Source organism: Scylla paramamosain, chromosome 21, assembly GCF_035594125.1.
Source record: "Scylla paramamosain isolate STU-SP2022 chromosome 21, ASM3559412v1, whole genome shotgun sequence".
NCBI lineage: Eukaryota > Metazoa > Arthropoda > Malacostraca > Decapoda > Portunidae > Scylla > Scylla paramamosain.
Window position 1 is genome coordinate 4,101,298 of NC_087171.1, and position 15,721 is coordinate 4,117,018.

At 38.6% G+C, this 15,721-nt stretch overlaps 1 protein-coding gene and 1 long non-coding RNA gene across 2 annotated transcripts in view; one reads left to right on the forward strand and one right to left on the reverse strand.

Moving 5' to 3' along the window:
- LOC135110885 (uncharacterized) overlaps window positions 1-15,721 on the forward strand; it is an 84,273-nt gene that overhangs the window by 42,655 nt on the left and 25,897 nt on the right. The gene's annotated exons all lie outside the window — the stretch shown is intronic.
- LOC135110882 (GPN-loop GTPase 2-like) lies at window positions 1,512-11,052 on the reverse strand. Its single transcript, XM_064023504.1, has 7 exons — window positions 10,883-11,052; window positions 8,183-8,312; window positions 7,300-7,505; window positions 6,589-6,703; window positions 2,828-2,907; window positions 1,992-2,213; window positions 1,512-1,829 (listed from the first exon to the last, which is right to left on the reverse strand). Exons 2-7 carry the CDS (start codon window positions 8,301-8,303, stop codon window positions 1,614-1,616), a joined length of 960 nt encoding a protein of 319 aa, XP_063879574.1. The 5' UTR covers window positions 8,304-8,312; window positions 10,883-11,052; the 3' UTR covers window positions 1,512-1,613.

Below are 15,721 nucleotides of genomic sequence, written 5' to 3' on the forward strand. Positions count from 1 at the left end.
TCCAATGCAGACGGCGACTCGGCATGGAAGAGATCGTGTGGATTGTAATGGGAGTAAAAGAGATCGTGCGAGACAGACATTGCCGGTGACTACTCCACCAGGTAATAGCGATTTGAAATGGAGGAAGAAGAAAATCGTAATAAGGTTATTTACCGAAATGGACAATCGAAAACAAAAGAGAGTATTATTTCCTTAAAAAAAAAAAAAATCTACAGCAGAAGTAGGCCTCACGTTAACCTGATCCAGCCTCATTCCCTGCGCGGCCTGCAAGTCGTGCGGTGATCTCGAGATGGCACCAAAACGTCGCACTGCTCACGTAATCCAAACATACTATACAATAAATATGGGGACGTGGTGGATTATTTCACTAACCGATCACACACACACACACACACACCAAAGCAGTGCCAAACGTGACCTGGTTTTGTCTCTGTGAACACCCTGGGGAAATCACCTGCAGCTCCGTGACCGCAGGTGTACTCTGACGTGAGAAACGCCTACCGAGCGTCTATACCAGCGTTATATCAGCGATCATTAGAGATGTCGCAGAAGTTGGTCTAAGGGAGTGAATGCAACATATCAGAATAACTACGAGACGCGCACACGATACAGTAGTCGTATACTTACAAAAGCAACTGTGTGTGTGTGTGTGTGTGTGTGTGTGTGTGTGTACAAAATCTTCCAATTTTTTTTTTTTTTATCCAGTTTTCACACACTAAGTGTGAATTATGTGTGTGAGTGTGTGGTGCCTTGTTTGGGCCACCCCATATTTCAGTGCTGTAGATAGATGTTTACTTCGCTGAGAAATATCTTGCAAGTCAAATGGTGTATAGTTCATTCCAATTCAATTAGTCCCAGAGAAGGAAAGTCCCCTCAAGAATAAAGGATTGTTCCTGGAGTGTATCTGCTTCAAAAACTGACATGTAAACACTATTACAGACAATGTGACATGCAGATCCTGACCACGTTTTGAAGGATGTTGCAGTGATAGTATAGACATTTAGATAAAACAATCGGCTTTGTGGGTGGCTGCCAAAACACAGAAATCTGCAAATGAAGGCAGTCAGGGTGAGCAGAGATCCCAGGCTCCAGGTCCTGCCACACAGAATCCACACTTTGCAGACCATTGCTTTCTCTCAGGTTGCTGTTTTCCATCAGTTTTGAAAGATAATCTTCTTTAATAGTAAAAGCAGGAAAATTCTCCAATAGAGACTTGTCTTATCCATGAAATCTTCAGCTTGAGTCCCTAATATGCTTTACATGCTGTACCAAGTCAGAAATAACTACTTTCTTAATTATTCTATTCTGCCAGCATCATTTCAATATCAGCAATGATACATGATCACTCTCAGCATTATCATCATGATTTCTAGAGGCAGGTTTCTTGTTTAGTGAGTCAAGCCTTTGTCATGTGTATCTCTCAAATAACAGAATTTGTCTACACGCTTATCTTAGAAGTACGTATATAAAGTCTAAGATAAATACCTGGAGAAGGAAAATATACAAACATATATAATGAATAATTTATTGAACTGGTTTAAGACAAAAGTCATTTTCTTCAAAAGGCTGCTGTTTCTTTGTGTGTCATAATGCTACAGAACCTTGACATTATGTTAAGGCTTTTGATTTTGTCTTGCTAGCATTTCCAGCACTGATTCAAAATTGTCTTCATTTTCCTCCTCCTCCTTTTCCTCATCTCTCATGAAAGTGTCCCGAGGTACTCCAATGCGCTCGTGTTCCCATTCGGCCCCCACAGCACATGACAGGAGGCGCTGGATGTTGCGCTCCTCTCCTGTGCCATATATGTACCCATTGGCCTTGTCAATTGCCTGCATAAAAAGTAAAGAGCAAATAAATAATAAAGATGAACAATAACAAGCCATAGTCTTGACTGAGAACTTAATCATTCAAGAACTACAAAAAACTTCACAACTAGAACTAGGAGTAAAATGAACAGGTGCCTAGTGTAACAAATTATCCTCAAGACAAACCTTCATTGCACTAAGAAGTGTGGAATGGCTTTCCACACTAACAGGCAAAAAAGAAACCAATGAATAGTCAGTCACCACTTCTGCCATGGCCTTGTTGAGCTTATGGTACTTCCTGGTACCCGGAGCATCCCCCAAGTAGTCTAATAAATAGTCCAGGTCCATGACTTCAGTGTAGAAATCCAGACCCATATCCAGACTGCCATATTTCTCTACTGCATCCACCTGCCAATCAGCAAATTAGAAGACATTATAAATATTATAGTGATTTCTTTCTTTAACTCTGACACTAATGAAGTTACTCATTAATTCATGAAGAAATAAACATCTGCACTACAAATGTACAGAGAGTTAGCTGTACTGAGAAATTTTAATGAAGACTTGATGTCACAGTAAATCTCCCTTTGGTGATGGTCAACAGAACTATACTACCTATGACTGTACAGTGAAAGTTGTTATTACTATGGGAGAATGATAAGTAATAGAATGCTTTACTGAGGCACTGAAACTCATGAGATTTTTTCCTAACCACATCAAGAAATACTAGACTGATTAGAAATTAGGCTTGGAAGCATGGGTGAATAACAGGACTGGACAGGATACTACCATCTTAAACTCCAGAAGAACAAATTTCACTATTTATCTGAGTTGGTTTAATGAGTGATTGATGAACATGGGCTGGCTCACCACAGTCTGAACTAATTATATGTTGGATGTATTTTGTTTCATCATATAGCCCATAAAATCTACCCTAGTAATGGGATTTATGTCAATAAAATTTGGATAATCAACCTAAATATTGCAAAAAGAAATGATAATGCAAACAGATAAAACTTTACCTTTGATAGTATGTTAACAGTTGGCAGCTCCATCATTAGCATACTATTTAATGTCAGCATGACAGCAGAAATATATTTTCCTGCAATAACAAAACGCACAACAAATTAGATACTAATTTATTGAATGTCTGCTGAACAATTAATCAATAATGTTTTCCAGAAGAATTTTCCCAATAACTTTATAAAATAATATGATATATAATAGGGAGTGTACAGCATTAAGAATTTTCCATTCTTTCCTTCTATCTCAAAAAGAAGTGTCAAGAAAGCTCCTATATCACTCAACAGTAACTATTGACATCATGATTTTTCTAGAATAAAATGTTTCATAACCAGCACTAGTATAAGGAACATAGAAAGTGAACAAGTGTGTCAACTTCAAGATGCATAAAGCCAACCAGTTAGTATGCCATTTATGCCAAGTTACTGAATTTCCTCAAGTATAGGTCGAGTTCTAAAGGCCAAACATTTTGGTAAATGATTGGGGGTCAACCTAAATACTGGGATCTTTGAGAGACAGGGAGTAGAGAGGGAGTGAGTGAAAGGAAAGCGGAAAGAAAGGTTGTAGAGAAACAGAAAGGGGAAGAAAGATATGGCATAGGTTACCATATACATACAATACAGTAGTACATAGTCAAAACACCCATAGACTGAAATACACAATAAAAGCTCATTAGAGATTTTCACATTCAGCATATGTAGCACTACATCATGTGTCTTTATTTACATCTGTGGTGAGAGAAAGAGAAAGAGAGACACTACTCCATCATTGTTCAGTCATATATATGTGATATATATACATTTCAAAACCGTGTGTGTGTGTGTGTGTGTGTGTGTGTGTGTGTGTGTGTGTGTGTGTGTGTGTGTGTGTGTGTGTGTGTGTGTGTGTGTGTGTGTGTGTGTGTGTGTGTGTGTGTGTGTGTGTGTGTTTGAGGACAAACATTTCACTCTTTATCATCCAGGGTTTGAAAAAAACCTAGATAAAAAAAATATATATATTTTGGGGGTTTTATTTTATTTTTCAGGGGGGATTTTATTTATTTTTGTTTATTCTTCATATTTATTTGTAGATCAGTTTAAATAAGCAATTAAAAAGTAATCTAAGAGTGAAACAAAAGGTTTCAAGTTTTTTTTTTTCATGTAGAAGGGGCACTGGCCTAGAGCAACAGAAATATAATAAAAAAAATAAAAAAATGTCCACTGAGGTGCTGGTGCTGGTTGTAAAAAATTACAGGATAAGTGTATTGAAACCTCCCTCCTGAAAGAGTTCAAGTCAAAGGAAAGAGGAAATACAGAAGCAGGTAGGGAGTTCCAGAGTTTACAAGAGAAAGGGATGAAGGATTAAGAATACTGGTTAACTCTTGCATTAGAGAGGTGGACAGAATAGGGATGACCAATGAGGCCACAGGAGGGGGAGGCATGCAGTTAACAAGATCAGAAGAGCAGTTGGCATGAAAATAACAGTAAAAGATAGCAAGAGATGCAACATTTCAGCAATGAGAGAAAAGCTGAAGACAGTCAGTTAGAGGAGAGCAGTTGATTTTTATTTCACCTTGTTTAAAAGAGTGGTATGAGTGGAAACCCTGCCATACATGTGAAGCATACTCCATATATGGATGGATGAGGCTCCTATATAGAATTAACAGCTAAGAAATGAGAGAAATGGGTGGAGACAACTCAAAATGCCAAACTTCATAAAAGCTGTTGTAGCTAGAGATGAGATGTGAAGTTTCCAGTTTAGACTATAAGTAAAGGGCAGACTGAGGAGGTTCAGTGCAGAAGAGGGGGACAGATGAGTGTCTATGAAGAAGAGGGGATAGTTGTCTGAAAGGTTCTGTTAAGTTGACAGATGGAGGAATTGAGTTTTTGAGGCATTGAACAATACTAAGTTTGCTCTGCCCCAATCAGAAATTTTAGAGTGCTCAAAAGTCAGGCATTCTGTGGCTTCCCTGCAAGAACTGTTTACTACCTGAAGGGTTGGACATCTAGGAAAAGACATGGAAAAGTGCAGGGTGGTATCATCAGCATAGGAGTGGACAGGACAAGAAGTTTGATTTAGATCATTAATGAATAATAGGAAGAGAGTGGGTGACAGGACAGAACCCTGAGGAACACCACTGTTAATAGATTTAGAAGAATAGGGACCATCTACCACAGCAGCAATAAAATGGTTAAAAAGGAAACTTGAGATGAAGTTACAGAGAGAAGGATAGAAGCTGTAGGAGGGTAGTTTGAAAATCAGAGCTTTGTGCCAGACTCTATCAAAAGTTTTTAATATGCCTAAGGCAATAGCAAAAGTTTCCCCGAAATTCCTAAAGGATGACCAAGACTCGGTAAAGAAAGCCAGATCATCAGGAGAGTGGCCTCAAGGGAACCCATACTAGCAATCAGATTGAAGGTTTGGAGGCACAGTTTGGGAGAACAGTGGAAGGTACCCCATCAGGTTTGGAAGCTTTCTTAGGGTTAAGGACAGCGAGGGCATGGAAAACATCATTGTGAAGGATTCTAATAGGCAGCATGAAGTAGTCATCACAGGGTGGAGGAGAGGGAAGAACAAGCCCTGAAGCATCCAAGATAGAGTTTTTAGCAAAGGTTTGAGCCAAGAGTTAAGCTTTAGAAATAGATGAGATGGCAATGGTGCCATCAGGTTAAAATAAAGGAGGGAAAGATAAAGAAGCAAAGTTATTGCCAGAAATTACAAGGAGGGTAAGATCTTGAAAGATTTTGACACTTTGTATTAAGGAAGATCATACATTTGTTCAGATCATGCTGGTACAAGTTGGTCTGGTTGGACAAAGCCTGTGTTAACTTGTCCTTTACAGGAAATGAACGTTGCAGGCTTGACTACTTTTACATTTTTTTATGGATATGTACATAGACAGACCCTATTTATCAATATGATATAGAACTCAATTTTGATATAGGGAGGGTGTTAATGAACAAGCCAGGAAAAGCAGGTCTCTCTCTCTCTCTCTCTCTCTCTCTCTCTCTCTCTCTCTCTCTCTCTCTCTCTGGGTTGCAGCAGCAGAATACAGACAGACACAGGTACCCAGACAGAAGACACCCAGATAGCAGAGTGTTCTCCAGTGTCAGCATCTCCACGAGAGAGTACATTTTCCTGGTACTTCTGCAGATGGTATTATCCAGGGACAATATGAAACCCCACCATCAGGACAAAAATACAAACGCAAATACACGAATATATAAAGGGTCAAAATTCGCAGAACATAGCACATAGCACAATTAGACATCACTTAGAAAGAATATCATATAATCTAAAGGAACATTTACAGGAGGGTTGGGAACACCTGGCAGTCGTTGTGAAGCTGGTGAGTTGCCAGGAATGTTTAAAGAGTAACAAACACTTCACAATCACTGTATTACTGTTACCTGTATATTTTCTTCACTGACACATAAAAAATTTAATCTGTCATTTGCAAACTGTTTCCAGTAAGGCTTTGACTGTCTAGATTGTATACAAAAAATTATCTCTTAATGCCGCACAGCACCACTCAAGTACATAGCGAGCCAAGGAGGGAAGGAAGGAGGTGGAGCAACATGGCGAGCAACATGCAACTTACACGTTAAGAAGGATAACTTTGGGCATTTCTGTTATGACCATCTCTTAGGAGAGGCTTTCCACAAGAAAGTGAGATATCAAAGATAGTAATAATAAAGATGATTGATAAATGGAAAACAGGAAGTCAGTTTAATCTGTCATAATCTGTCTTTATAGGGACTAATAAAAATATGGGTCTTACCTGGATCATTAGCATAATGGGAGTCTACTAAGTACACTGCACAAAGACGTGCTCCCTCTTTCTCTAAGGCAGACAGAATACTGCGAACCATTGTGTGGTGAGAGTACAGCTCAGCCTAGAAAGTAAAGTACTCATTAATGTGTATTTAGTTTGTAATGCAGTACAGAAATTTGGAGGATGAGAATGTACAACTTTTCTAAAATAGTGATTACATTTACAATTGAATTATACACATATACAGTATACAGATTTTCTGTATACTGGGATTATCAAACAAATAAGATTATCTGTACTGTTTGGCAGAGCAATGAATTTGCTCTACCATAAATTGAGCTTGTGCAACACAATTATCACTAGAACAGCTTGTATTCTCATCACTAACCAAGAGGCACAGAGCACCTGTAACAAATTTGGATAATTTTGACAGGTGTGTGCTTAAATAAATTGTCTTAAGATTTTATGAAAAGAAGGAAATCCCTCTATAAATATATATAGAATGCCTTGACTTTCACCTTTAAGGTGGTGTGGGAAAAGTCAAAACATGAGCAAATAAATTATAGAAAAAAAAATAAATAAAATTGGATATTGTAGATGCTTTGGGGAATGGAAGATGAACACATCCTCATTCATCTAATATTTCTATTATTACTGATTCTATATTCAGGACCACAGATGGAAAATTATAATATGTTAACCAAGAGATTACCACACCTGTCCTGGGAAATCAAATATCAAGTAGTGTTTGGGAAACTGTTTAAGCTTGTTGATTAGCCAAGACATATTGGCTTCCAAGAGTTCCATGCAGAACACCAGTGCTCCATTGGGCCCCACACCCTGCATGGCCATCACCTCCTCCACTTGCACCAGCTCCTGGATGTCTGCTGCTGCCTCATATGGCACTGCATCATTTGCTGGATCTGAGGAAACCTTACATTAAGCTTTAAATATATCCTAATCTGCTCTCACAATGTTAGCATGTATGAGTGTATGGCAGTGAGATATAAAAGTTATTATTTGCATGTGATACTCCATAAACATCCGTAGTCTTAAACATTATGAGGTATTTGGAATAGGTAACATATATGTCTTAGAAGGACATCAGATCTTGCTACTCGGATGACCTTATGTATTTGTACCTGATGCCTGGTCCTACGAACTCCGCTGTTCAGTCTTCCAATAAACTATCAGAAAAAATCCCACAGACAGGTCAAATTTTCTGAGAATAAGATACAGCTGTCTGATACATCACACCAACAACTTTAATGAATTAACCAGTACGAATAAATGAGAATCTTCTTTGCAAAGTATTGTGTGAGTGTCAGAGGTATGATGCAGAAAACCACAAAACTGACCATCCAGCAGATTGCTCAATACAAAATATGTACTGCTGCTGTATACAGATAGAAGTATGTTCCTTAGTTTCACATAAAGGAATGGTGATTGCACTGCTTGGTAAAAAATTAAACCTTCATTCAAAAAACCTTGAGTGCTCAATAGTGCAAGATGAAAAACCTGATACTAAATATTCTTACTACCTTAAGAATAATGCAGCATTGATAAGAAAATCTGGCATATGAAAGGGAGAGAAACTCACCCAGATTTATGACAGCTACCTTGCGGCCCAGACCTTGTAGCATCCTGGCCATTGCCTTACAGTAGGTGGTCTTCCCACTGCCTGGAGGTCCAAGTACTACTTGACCAAATCGAGTCTCCATTTTGCTGTGCTAAAACAATGAAAAAAAGGTTAATATTATTTTATTTTTTATCATTATTATTATAACAGTCATCCCTCATTAACCACAATTTCAGTTTCCATAGTTCCACTTTTACATGGATTGCTGCCAACCACAAATTCAAATCAGCAGAGGTGATGAGAGGCAACCTATCAGTGTTCATTGTTTTTTTTTTATTATTTTTTTTTTAGGTAATCGATAAATAAAATGTTTGTAACCATGTACATTTGCCCACACTCCTGCAAAATCCACTTAGCATTGCCAATGCTGGCCAAGACAGTAACTCCAAAATGCTAATAGTGAGTTTCACTCTACCCATTTATTGGTGGTAGGGAGAGGTAAGGAGAAGGGATTGAGGGAAGTACAATATGTACAGAAAGTTTTGTCGCTAAAGGGCCAACAACATATCTTTTTGCGTTGAGTGAAGTAGGCTCACAACTTCATTCCTTGGAAAGCATTAGTCAGATGCATTTACACCAGTAACTGGCAACAACTATATGTTCTACCACTTGCAGTTAGTCAGTGGTACTCAGACTTTGTAGCTTTGTAGCTTTGTTGGCTGTGATAAAGGGAAAATATGTTCATCTGATGTCCCCAGGTGGAGCCAAATGAGCCTTGATTTGGCTTCCTACCACCCTCTCAACTTGCCCCAAATGGTCATTAGTAAAGATAAATGAAAGGAGGTGGTAACCTTACACAAAGCTAGCCATGATCTCCTATTTATAGCACATCAAACAGGAGTACAGCTGAGGACAGTCCAGCGCTTGGTGAGACATTTCAAGGATGCCACGGAGGTAGATGCATGTGCCTCACTTCCCAAGTCTGGGAGGCCTCATAAGATGACCTTGAAGACCCATGCACTTATTTCCCAGCAAGTTTTAAAGGATCCAAGGCTAACATCATGGGAATTAAAGAAAAAAAAAAAACTCACAATTACTGGGAGATGTGTCACTGAGGGTTATCCAGCAGATGCTCCATGATGACTTGGGATACAAAAGTTACCGTGCCCACAAAAAGCTGTTGTTAAATGTGCTACGGAAGGACAAAATTTTGCAAGAAATACCTAGCATGGAATGAGGAGCAGTGAAAAACTGTGCTATGGAGTGATGAGGCAACTTTTATGGTCACTGGGAGTTCTTCATCACAAGAGTACTGCAGGCCAAGCAGCGACCCCTTGAATCCTAAGTACACCTCTAAGTTTGTTAAGCACTCAGCATCACTTATGGTTTGGGGCTGCTTTACTTATCATGGAGTTGGTGAATTGGTGATTCTTCCTGCAAATGAAAAAGTGAACCAAAACAATCACTTAGAACTTTTGAGTGATGTGTTGTGTGATTCTTTTGAAGAAACAAAAGCAAAATTGTTCATGCAGGACTCAGCCTCTGCACATAGTGGTTGACAGACTGTAAAGTTCCCTTTTTTTTGTGACTGGCCTGGGAACAGCCCAGTTATCAATCCAATTGAAGACTCATGGTTGGAAATGAAGAGACAGCTGTACAGTATAGACAAGTCATCTATGCCTTAACTTGAGGCTGCAGTCGAACAGCTGTAGGCCAGCTTTTTCACCAACTTACCTTCAAAACCTTGCATTATGTGTCCCTAAATGCCTTAAGGAGATTGTAAAGAGGGAGGGTAATGCCAGTAAATACTAATAATTTTGATGATGCATGTGTATTTATAACCTTTCTCTCTGCTAAACATAATGTTTTTTTTTCAAGCAGCGACAAAACTTTCAATGTATACTGTAGCAGGGGTCTCCCTACCAACAATGAATGGGTCAAGCAAAGGTCACTACTAGTGTTTCGGTTACTATCTCGGCCAGCATTGGTAATGCTAAGTGGACCTTGCAGGAGTGTGGCCAATTGTATAGGTACTTTTCTTTACTTAAACAAGGTTTTGGGGGCTCAGGGGTGTGCTCTTAAGGAGAGGCACTAATTTTTTATTGATTTTCCTTATCTACAGGTGTTTCTGCTATCTAACCCCCTGTGGATAACGAGGGATGACTATATTATAGGAACCAGACCTTATGAGACCTGATGGAAATTGAAGGGCCTTGATCATTACTATCATTAGCATCACCATTCTCTTTTGAGTATGTTGCACAAGTGAGCCCCATACAGTATGGTCAGTAAGAAACACTCCTCTCCTCATAAAGACTAGAATGTGAAGTAAAGCTTGTGTAGTGTAACTGTGAGTGTATGGAGCCTTGGCTTTGCCCCCTTCATCAGGGATAATGGCATGGTACTATGTACATAGGTGACCATAAACATTATGCTTTTTCTCAGAGCCATATATGCTCACTTTATGAATGGGAAAAACAGAAGCAATATTTTTGTGCTGTCCTCTTCACTAGTAACCATCTGAACACTGCCTCATTCTGATAACTTACCCTCAATACAACTTTCTTAAGGAGAAGTGTACCAAGAAGTCCCACAATTTTTTGGGGAGGCTCATATTTTTTTCAAAGAAATGACAATCAGCAGCTTACTTTGATGTAAGGAATTGCTTTTCTCATTCTATTCAGCTTCGTATTTTAATGTGAAAAATCTGTGTATACTCACCTGGTTACCAACACCTTTTCTCCAACAAAGCTTCTGCAACCTGAACAGTTGTTGAGCGGTCAAGGACAGGTAAGGTGAGGGATATCAGCAATGGCAGAGGTGTATCCAGTTTCTCTGCCAACAATCGGATGGACTGTTCTGTCTCCTCTGAGTCCACTCCAAGGAGACACCTGTCAAGTTTATGAACAAAAGTTAAATACAATTGTGCTCTCATTTAAATCCAGCTCTAGATATATAGAAATCAGTGTTATGATATATTTATGTGCCAAGTCTGCAATTATGTTCATTTTCTTCAATATTAACTGAGAATAAAGACTCTATCTAATGAGAAGAGCAGTACTATAAGATGAAAAGAAAAAAATCCATTCCCATGAAAAACTGTATTAGGCAGGAAGGCAGAGTGAACAATGGAGATTTACATTATGCTTGCCTCATTAAAGGAGTTTCCAAAAACAGAACAAGAAATTGTTTTCAGCTCATGATGTAGTACTACATTATTGGTTAGGTTAGGTTAGTTAGTCTAAAAGAACTAAGAATGTGTGTCTTAATATCTGCAGTGTTCTTGACTAACTGGATCATTATGTGTGGACCATCCAAGATTGCATAACTCCATTTAAATCCTGTTTGTTTTTTTATGGGTGGGTTTCATTTAAAGCTCTAGTAAACGGTTCATATTGCTAGTTTTTATTAATCTAATTGTGAAGATCACAGGAAAACTAACCTATCCAGCTGAAAGACAGGGTAATAATATCAATATCAATTATTATGGCCTACATCTTATTTCAGGATGTATTCACCAAAAGGTGGAAAAAATGCATTCTTGTATCTTTCACAACATTATCAATACACAACCATCATCATCTGAGGCCTTTCCTGATACCAATTTTAAAGGACAGCAATTACTCTGTCTACTGTTACTTCTACTACTCCATTTTCTTGCTTGAAATTCCATATACATCTGGCCCTCTTCAAACAAGTGGATTGGCACAAGAAAAAGTAAAATGCATGAACACTTTTGAACTATCAATACTTTCAAGATCTAACTCCCCTCGTGATTTCTGGCATCTAGCCAAAAATATCTCCAATAACTTTGCTTCTTCTTCTTTCCCTACTCTGTTTCAACCAGATGGCACCACTGCTATCACATCTATTTCTAAAGCTGAACTCTTCACTCAAACCTTTGCTAAAAACTCTACCTTGGACGATTCTGGGCTTGTTCCTCCCTCTCCTCCACCCTCTGACTACTTCATGCCACGTATTAAAAATTCTTCGCAATGATGTTTTCCATGCCCTCGCTGGCCTAGACCCTCAGAAGGCTTATGGACCTGATGGAGTCCTTCCTATTGTTCTCCGAAGCTGTGCCTCCGTGCTTGCACCTTGCCTAGTCAAACTCTTTCAGCTCTGTCTGTCAACATCTACCTTTCCTTCTTGCTGGAAGTTTGCCTACATTCAACCTGTTCCTAAAAAGGGTGACCGTTCTAATCCCTCAAACTACCATCCCATTGCTTTAATTTCCTGCCTATCTAAAGTTTTTGAATCTATCCTCAACAGGAAGATTCTTAAATATCTATCACTTCACAACCTTCTATCTGATCGCCAGTATGGGTTCCGTCAAGGCCGTTCTACTGGTGATCTTCTGACTTTCCTTACTGAGTCTTGGTCATCCTCTTTTAAAGATTTTGGTGAAACTTTTGCTGTTGCCTTGGACATATCAAAAGCTTTTGATAGAGTTTGGCACAAAGCTTTGATTTCAAACTACCCTCCTATGGTTTCTATCCTTCTCTCTGTAACTTCATCTCAAGTTTCCTTTCTGACCATTCTATTGCTGCTGTGGTAGACAGTCACTGTTCTTCTCCTAAATCTATTAACAGTGGTGTTCCTCAGGGTTCTGTCCTGTCACCCACTCTCTTCTTATTATTCATTAATGATCTTCTAAACCAAACTTCTTGCCCTATCCACTCCTACGCTGATGATACCACCCTGCACTTTTACATGTCTTTTCAGACGTCCAACCCTTCAGGAGGTAAACATATCACACAGGGAAGCCACAGTGCTTGACTTCTGATCTTTCTAAAATTTCTGATTGGGGCAGAGCAAACTTGGTATTGTTCAATGCCTCAAAAACTCAATTCCTCCATCTATCAACTCGACACAACCTTCCAGACAACTATCCCCTCTTCTTTAATGACACTCAACTGTCCCCCTCTTCTACACTGAACATCCTCGGTCTGTTCTTTACTTATAATCTGAACTGGAAACTTCACATCTCATCTCTAGCTAAAACAGCTTCTGTGAAGTTAGGCGTTCTGAGACATCTCCGCCAGTTTTTCTCACCCCCCCCAGCTGCTAACTCTGTACAAGGGCCTTATCCGTCCATGTATGGAGTATGCTTCACATGTCTGGGGGGGGTTCCACTCATACTGCTCTTCTAGACAGGGTGGAATCAAAAGCTTTTCATCTCATCAACTCCTCTCCTCTAACTGACTGTCTTCAGCCTCTCTCTCACCACCGCAATGTTGCATATCTAGCTGTCTTCTACCGCTATTTTCATGCTAACTGCTCTTCTGATCTTGCTAACTGCATGCCTCCCCTCCTTCTGCAGCCTCGCTACACAAGACTTTCTTCTTTCTCTCACCCCTATTCTGTCCACCTCTCTAACACAAGAGTTAACCAGTATTCTCAATCATTCATCCCTTTCTCTGGTAAACTCTGGAACTCCCTGCCTGCTTCTGTATTTCCACCTTTCTATGCCTCCCCTCCTTCTGCAGCCTCGCTACACAAGACTTTCTTCTTTCTCTCACCCCTATTCTGTCCACCTCTCTAACGCAAGAGTTAACCAGTATTCTCAATCATTCATCCCTTTCTCTGGTAAACTCTAGAACTCCCTGCCTGCTTCTGTATTTCCACCTTCCTATGACTTGAATTCCTTCAAGAGGGAGGTTTCAAGACACTTATTCATCAATTTTTGACCACTGCTTTGACCCTTTTATGGGACTGGCATTTCAGTGGGCATTTTTTTTATTGGATTTTTGTTGCCCTTGGCCAGTGTCCTTCCTACATAAAAAAAAAAAAAAAATATGTAGAATCCTGATATTTAATAACCAAAATTCCAAGAGATTTTCAATAATTTTAATAATTAGAATTTTCACAACTTAGTTCTACATTCATTAAATTAACTGTTTTTAACTTTAAGGAGATCCTAATTTTCATTTAAAATTTTCTGAACTCTCCCCTTTATACTGTGCATGGTGATATTCACACCAGCTATTTTTTTTCTTATCTCCATCAGTTTTATCTCCATTTCATGAGCAATATCATCCTGGTATGTAGAGCAGATAGATAAATTTCTTTGACTTCTGCAAGAGGATATATTTTCATTTTTATGCTGAAGCTTTTGTAGTCACTGTTCACAAGTAACATTTTACTGGTTCAGTACAATGACTTACTTGATAGTAAAAATAGTTAATGCCTTGGCAGAAAAGGTGCCCTTATCCTGTGAGGACTCCTGGTGGACACTGAAGAGGTTACCAATTTTCCCACACTGACTAACTGTCACAAAGATCCGGTTGCTGAAAGATAATAAATAAACTTAAATTTATATCACAAATTTGTGCTTGTATTGATAAAACAGTTCAGACTCTAAATTACAGATTTATGACACAGTACCAATAAATGACCAAGCATATTAGACCAAGCTCACCTGTAAACCAAGACAGCAAACTCAGTGTGCACACCATTGATCAGCTTGGCAAAGATTTGGGAGCGCACTGAGTTGGGCCGATCTGGATTTTCCTTAAACAATGATGCCATACCAATCTGAAAGAGAAAATAAATGGCCTTCAAATACACTTGGTGTCCATACAATACATTTTTATGCTTTATGTAAGCAAATCTAATCCACAACAATTATTTGAATAAATACACACAATTCTCTTGTAATAGGAATATATATCATGAAATATTTATAGTAATACCTCACAGCTGAGTAAGTATTTATCACCAGATATGAGTAGGTGTTTTAATAGTGTGAGATTTATGGGATGCTGGAGTTCAGTGCATTGACCATTCCTGTAATGCCACTGTTTGAGTTAATCAGTCACTGTCCACTACAGATTTATCAATTATTTTCACCATTCTATCAGTCTGTCAGCAGTGATGATCAAGGCAAAATATGGTTTCTTAGTCTCAGATAGCATGATTCTAAAGCTGATGTCCTTATTAAGAGGTTATAGCATTAGATTAGAATTAGATGTGAAGCTTATTATTGTTAAATAGGCAATATTGATGTACAGGATTTAGTTTGACTGGAAAACCTTTACAATCACTGCTTCATAAGAACCTAAGAACACCGAAAATAAGGGAAGCTGTAAGAAGTTATCTGGCCTTAATGTGTACATATATGTATTTATTTAATTTTTTTTATTTATTTTATTCTAATTTATTCATTTTTTTTTTTTTTACCACAAGATAATTTTGGTGAATGTATTCCCACATGTACCCAAGGTCATTGAAGTACAGGGGATAGGGTTTTAGGGAAAAGATGTAGAACAGTAGTTGTAAAGATATACCCTTTGACTTGCATGACCAAGAGAGATATGCATGGCTGTTAGCAAGACTGAGGGGGAACCAGGAACAGGGAAAGAGGCTGCCTCCACATAGTAAGGAGGTTAAAGTTAGATAATATTGAAATAACATTAGTATTTTTGGTATTCTTATACAAGTGCACCAATCTCATGGAAAAAAAAAAAATTGGTGAAGTACTTTGGTCATAACAGTGGTGTGTAACATTACTGTCACAAATTGCTTGTTCCTGAGATATTAATTTTTATCAAATTTACT

Bases quoted from the DNA above. Each gene is read 5' to 3' on its own strand.
- LOC135110882 (XM_064023504.1), bottom strand. From the start codon at position 8,303: ATGGAGACTCGATTTGGTCAAGTAGTACTTGGACCTCCAGGCAGTGGG. The intron at 7,506-8,182 runs GTGAGTTTCTCT...AGGTTTCCTCAG, and splicing joins GGTAGCTGTCATAAATCTGG to ATCCAGCAAATGATGCAGTG. The intron at 2,214-2,827 runs GTAAAGTTTTAT...GCTGATTGGCAG, and splicing joins CTGTTAACATACTATCAAAG to GTGGATGCAGTAGAGAAATA.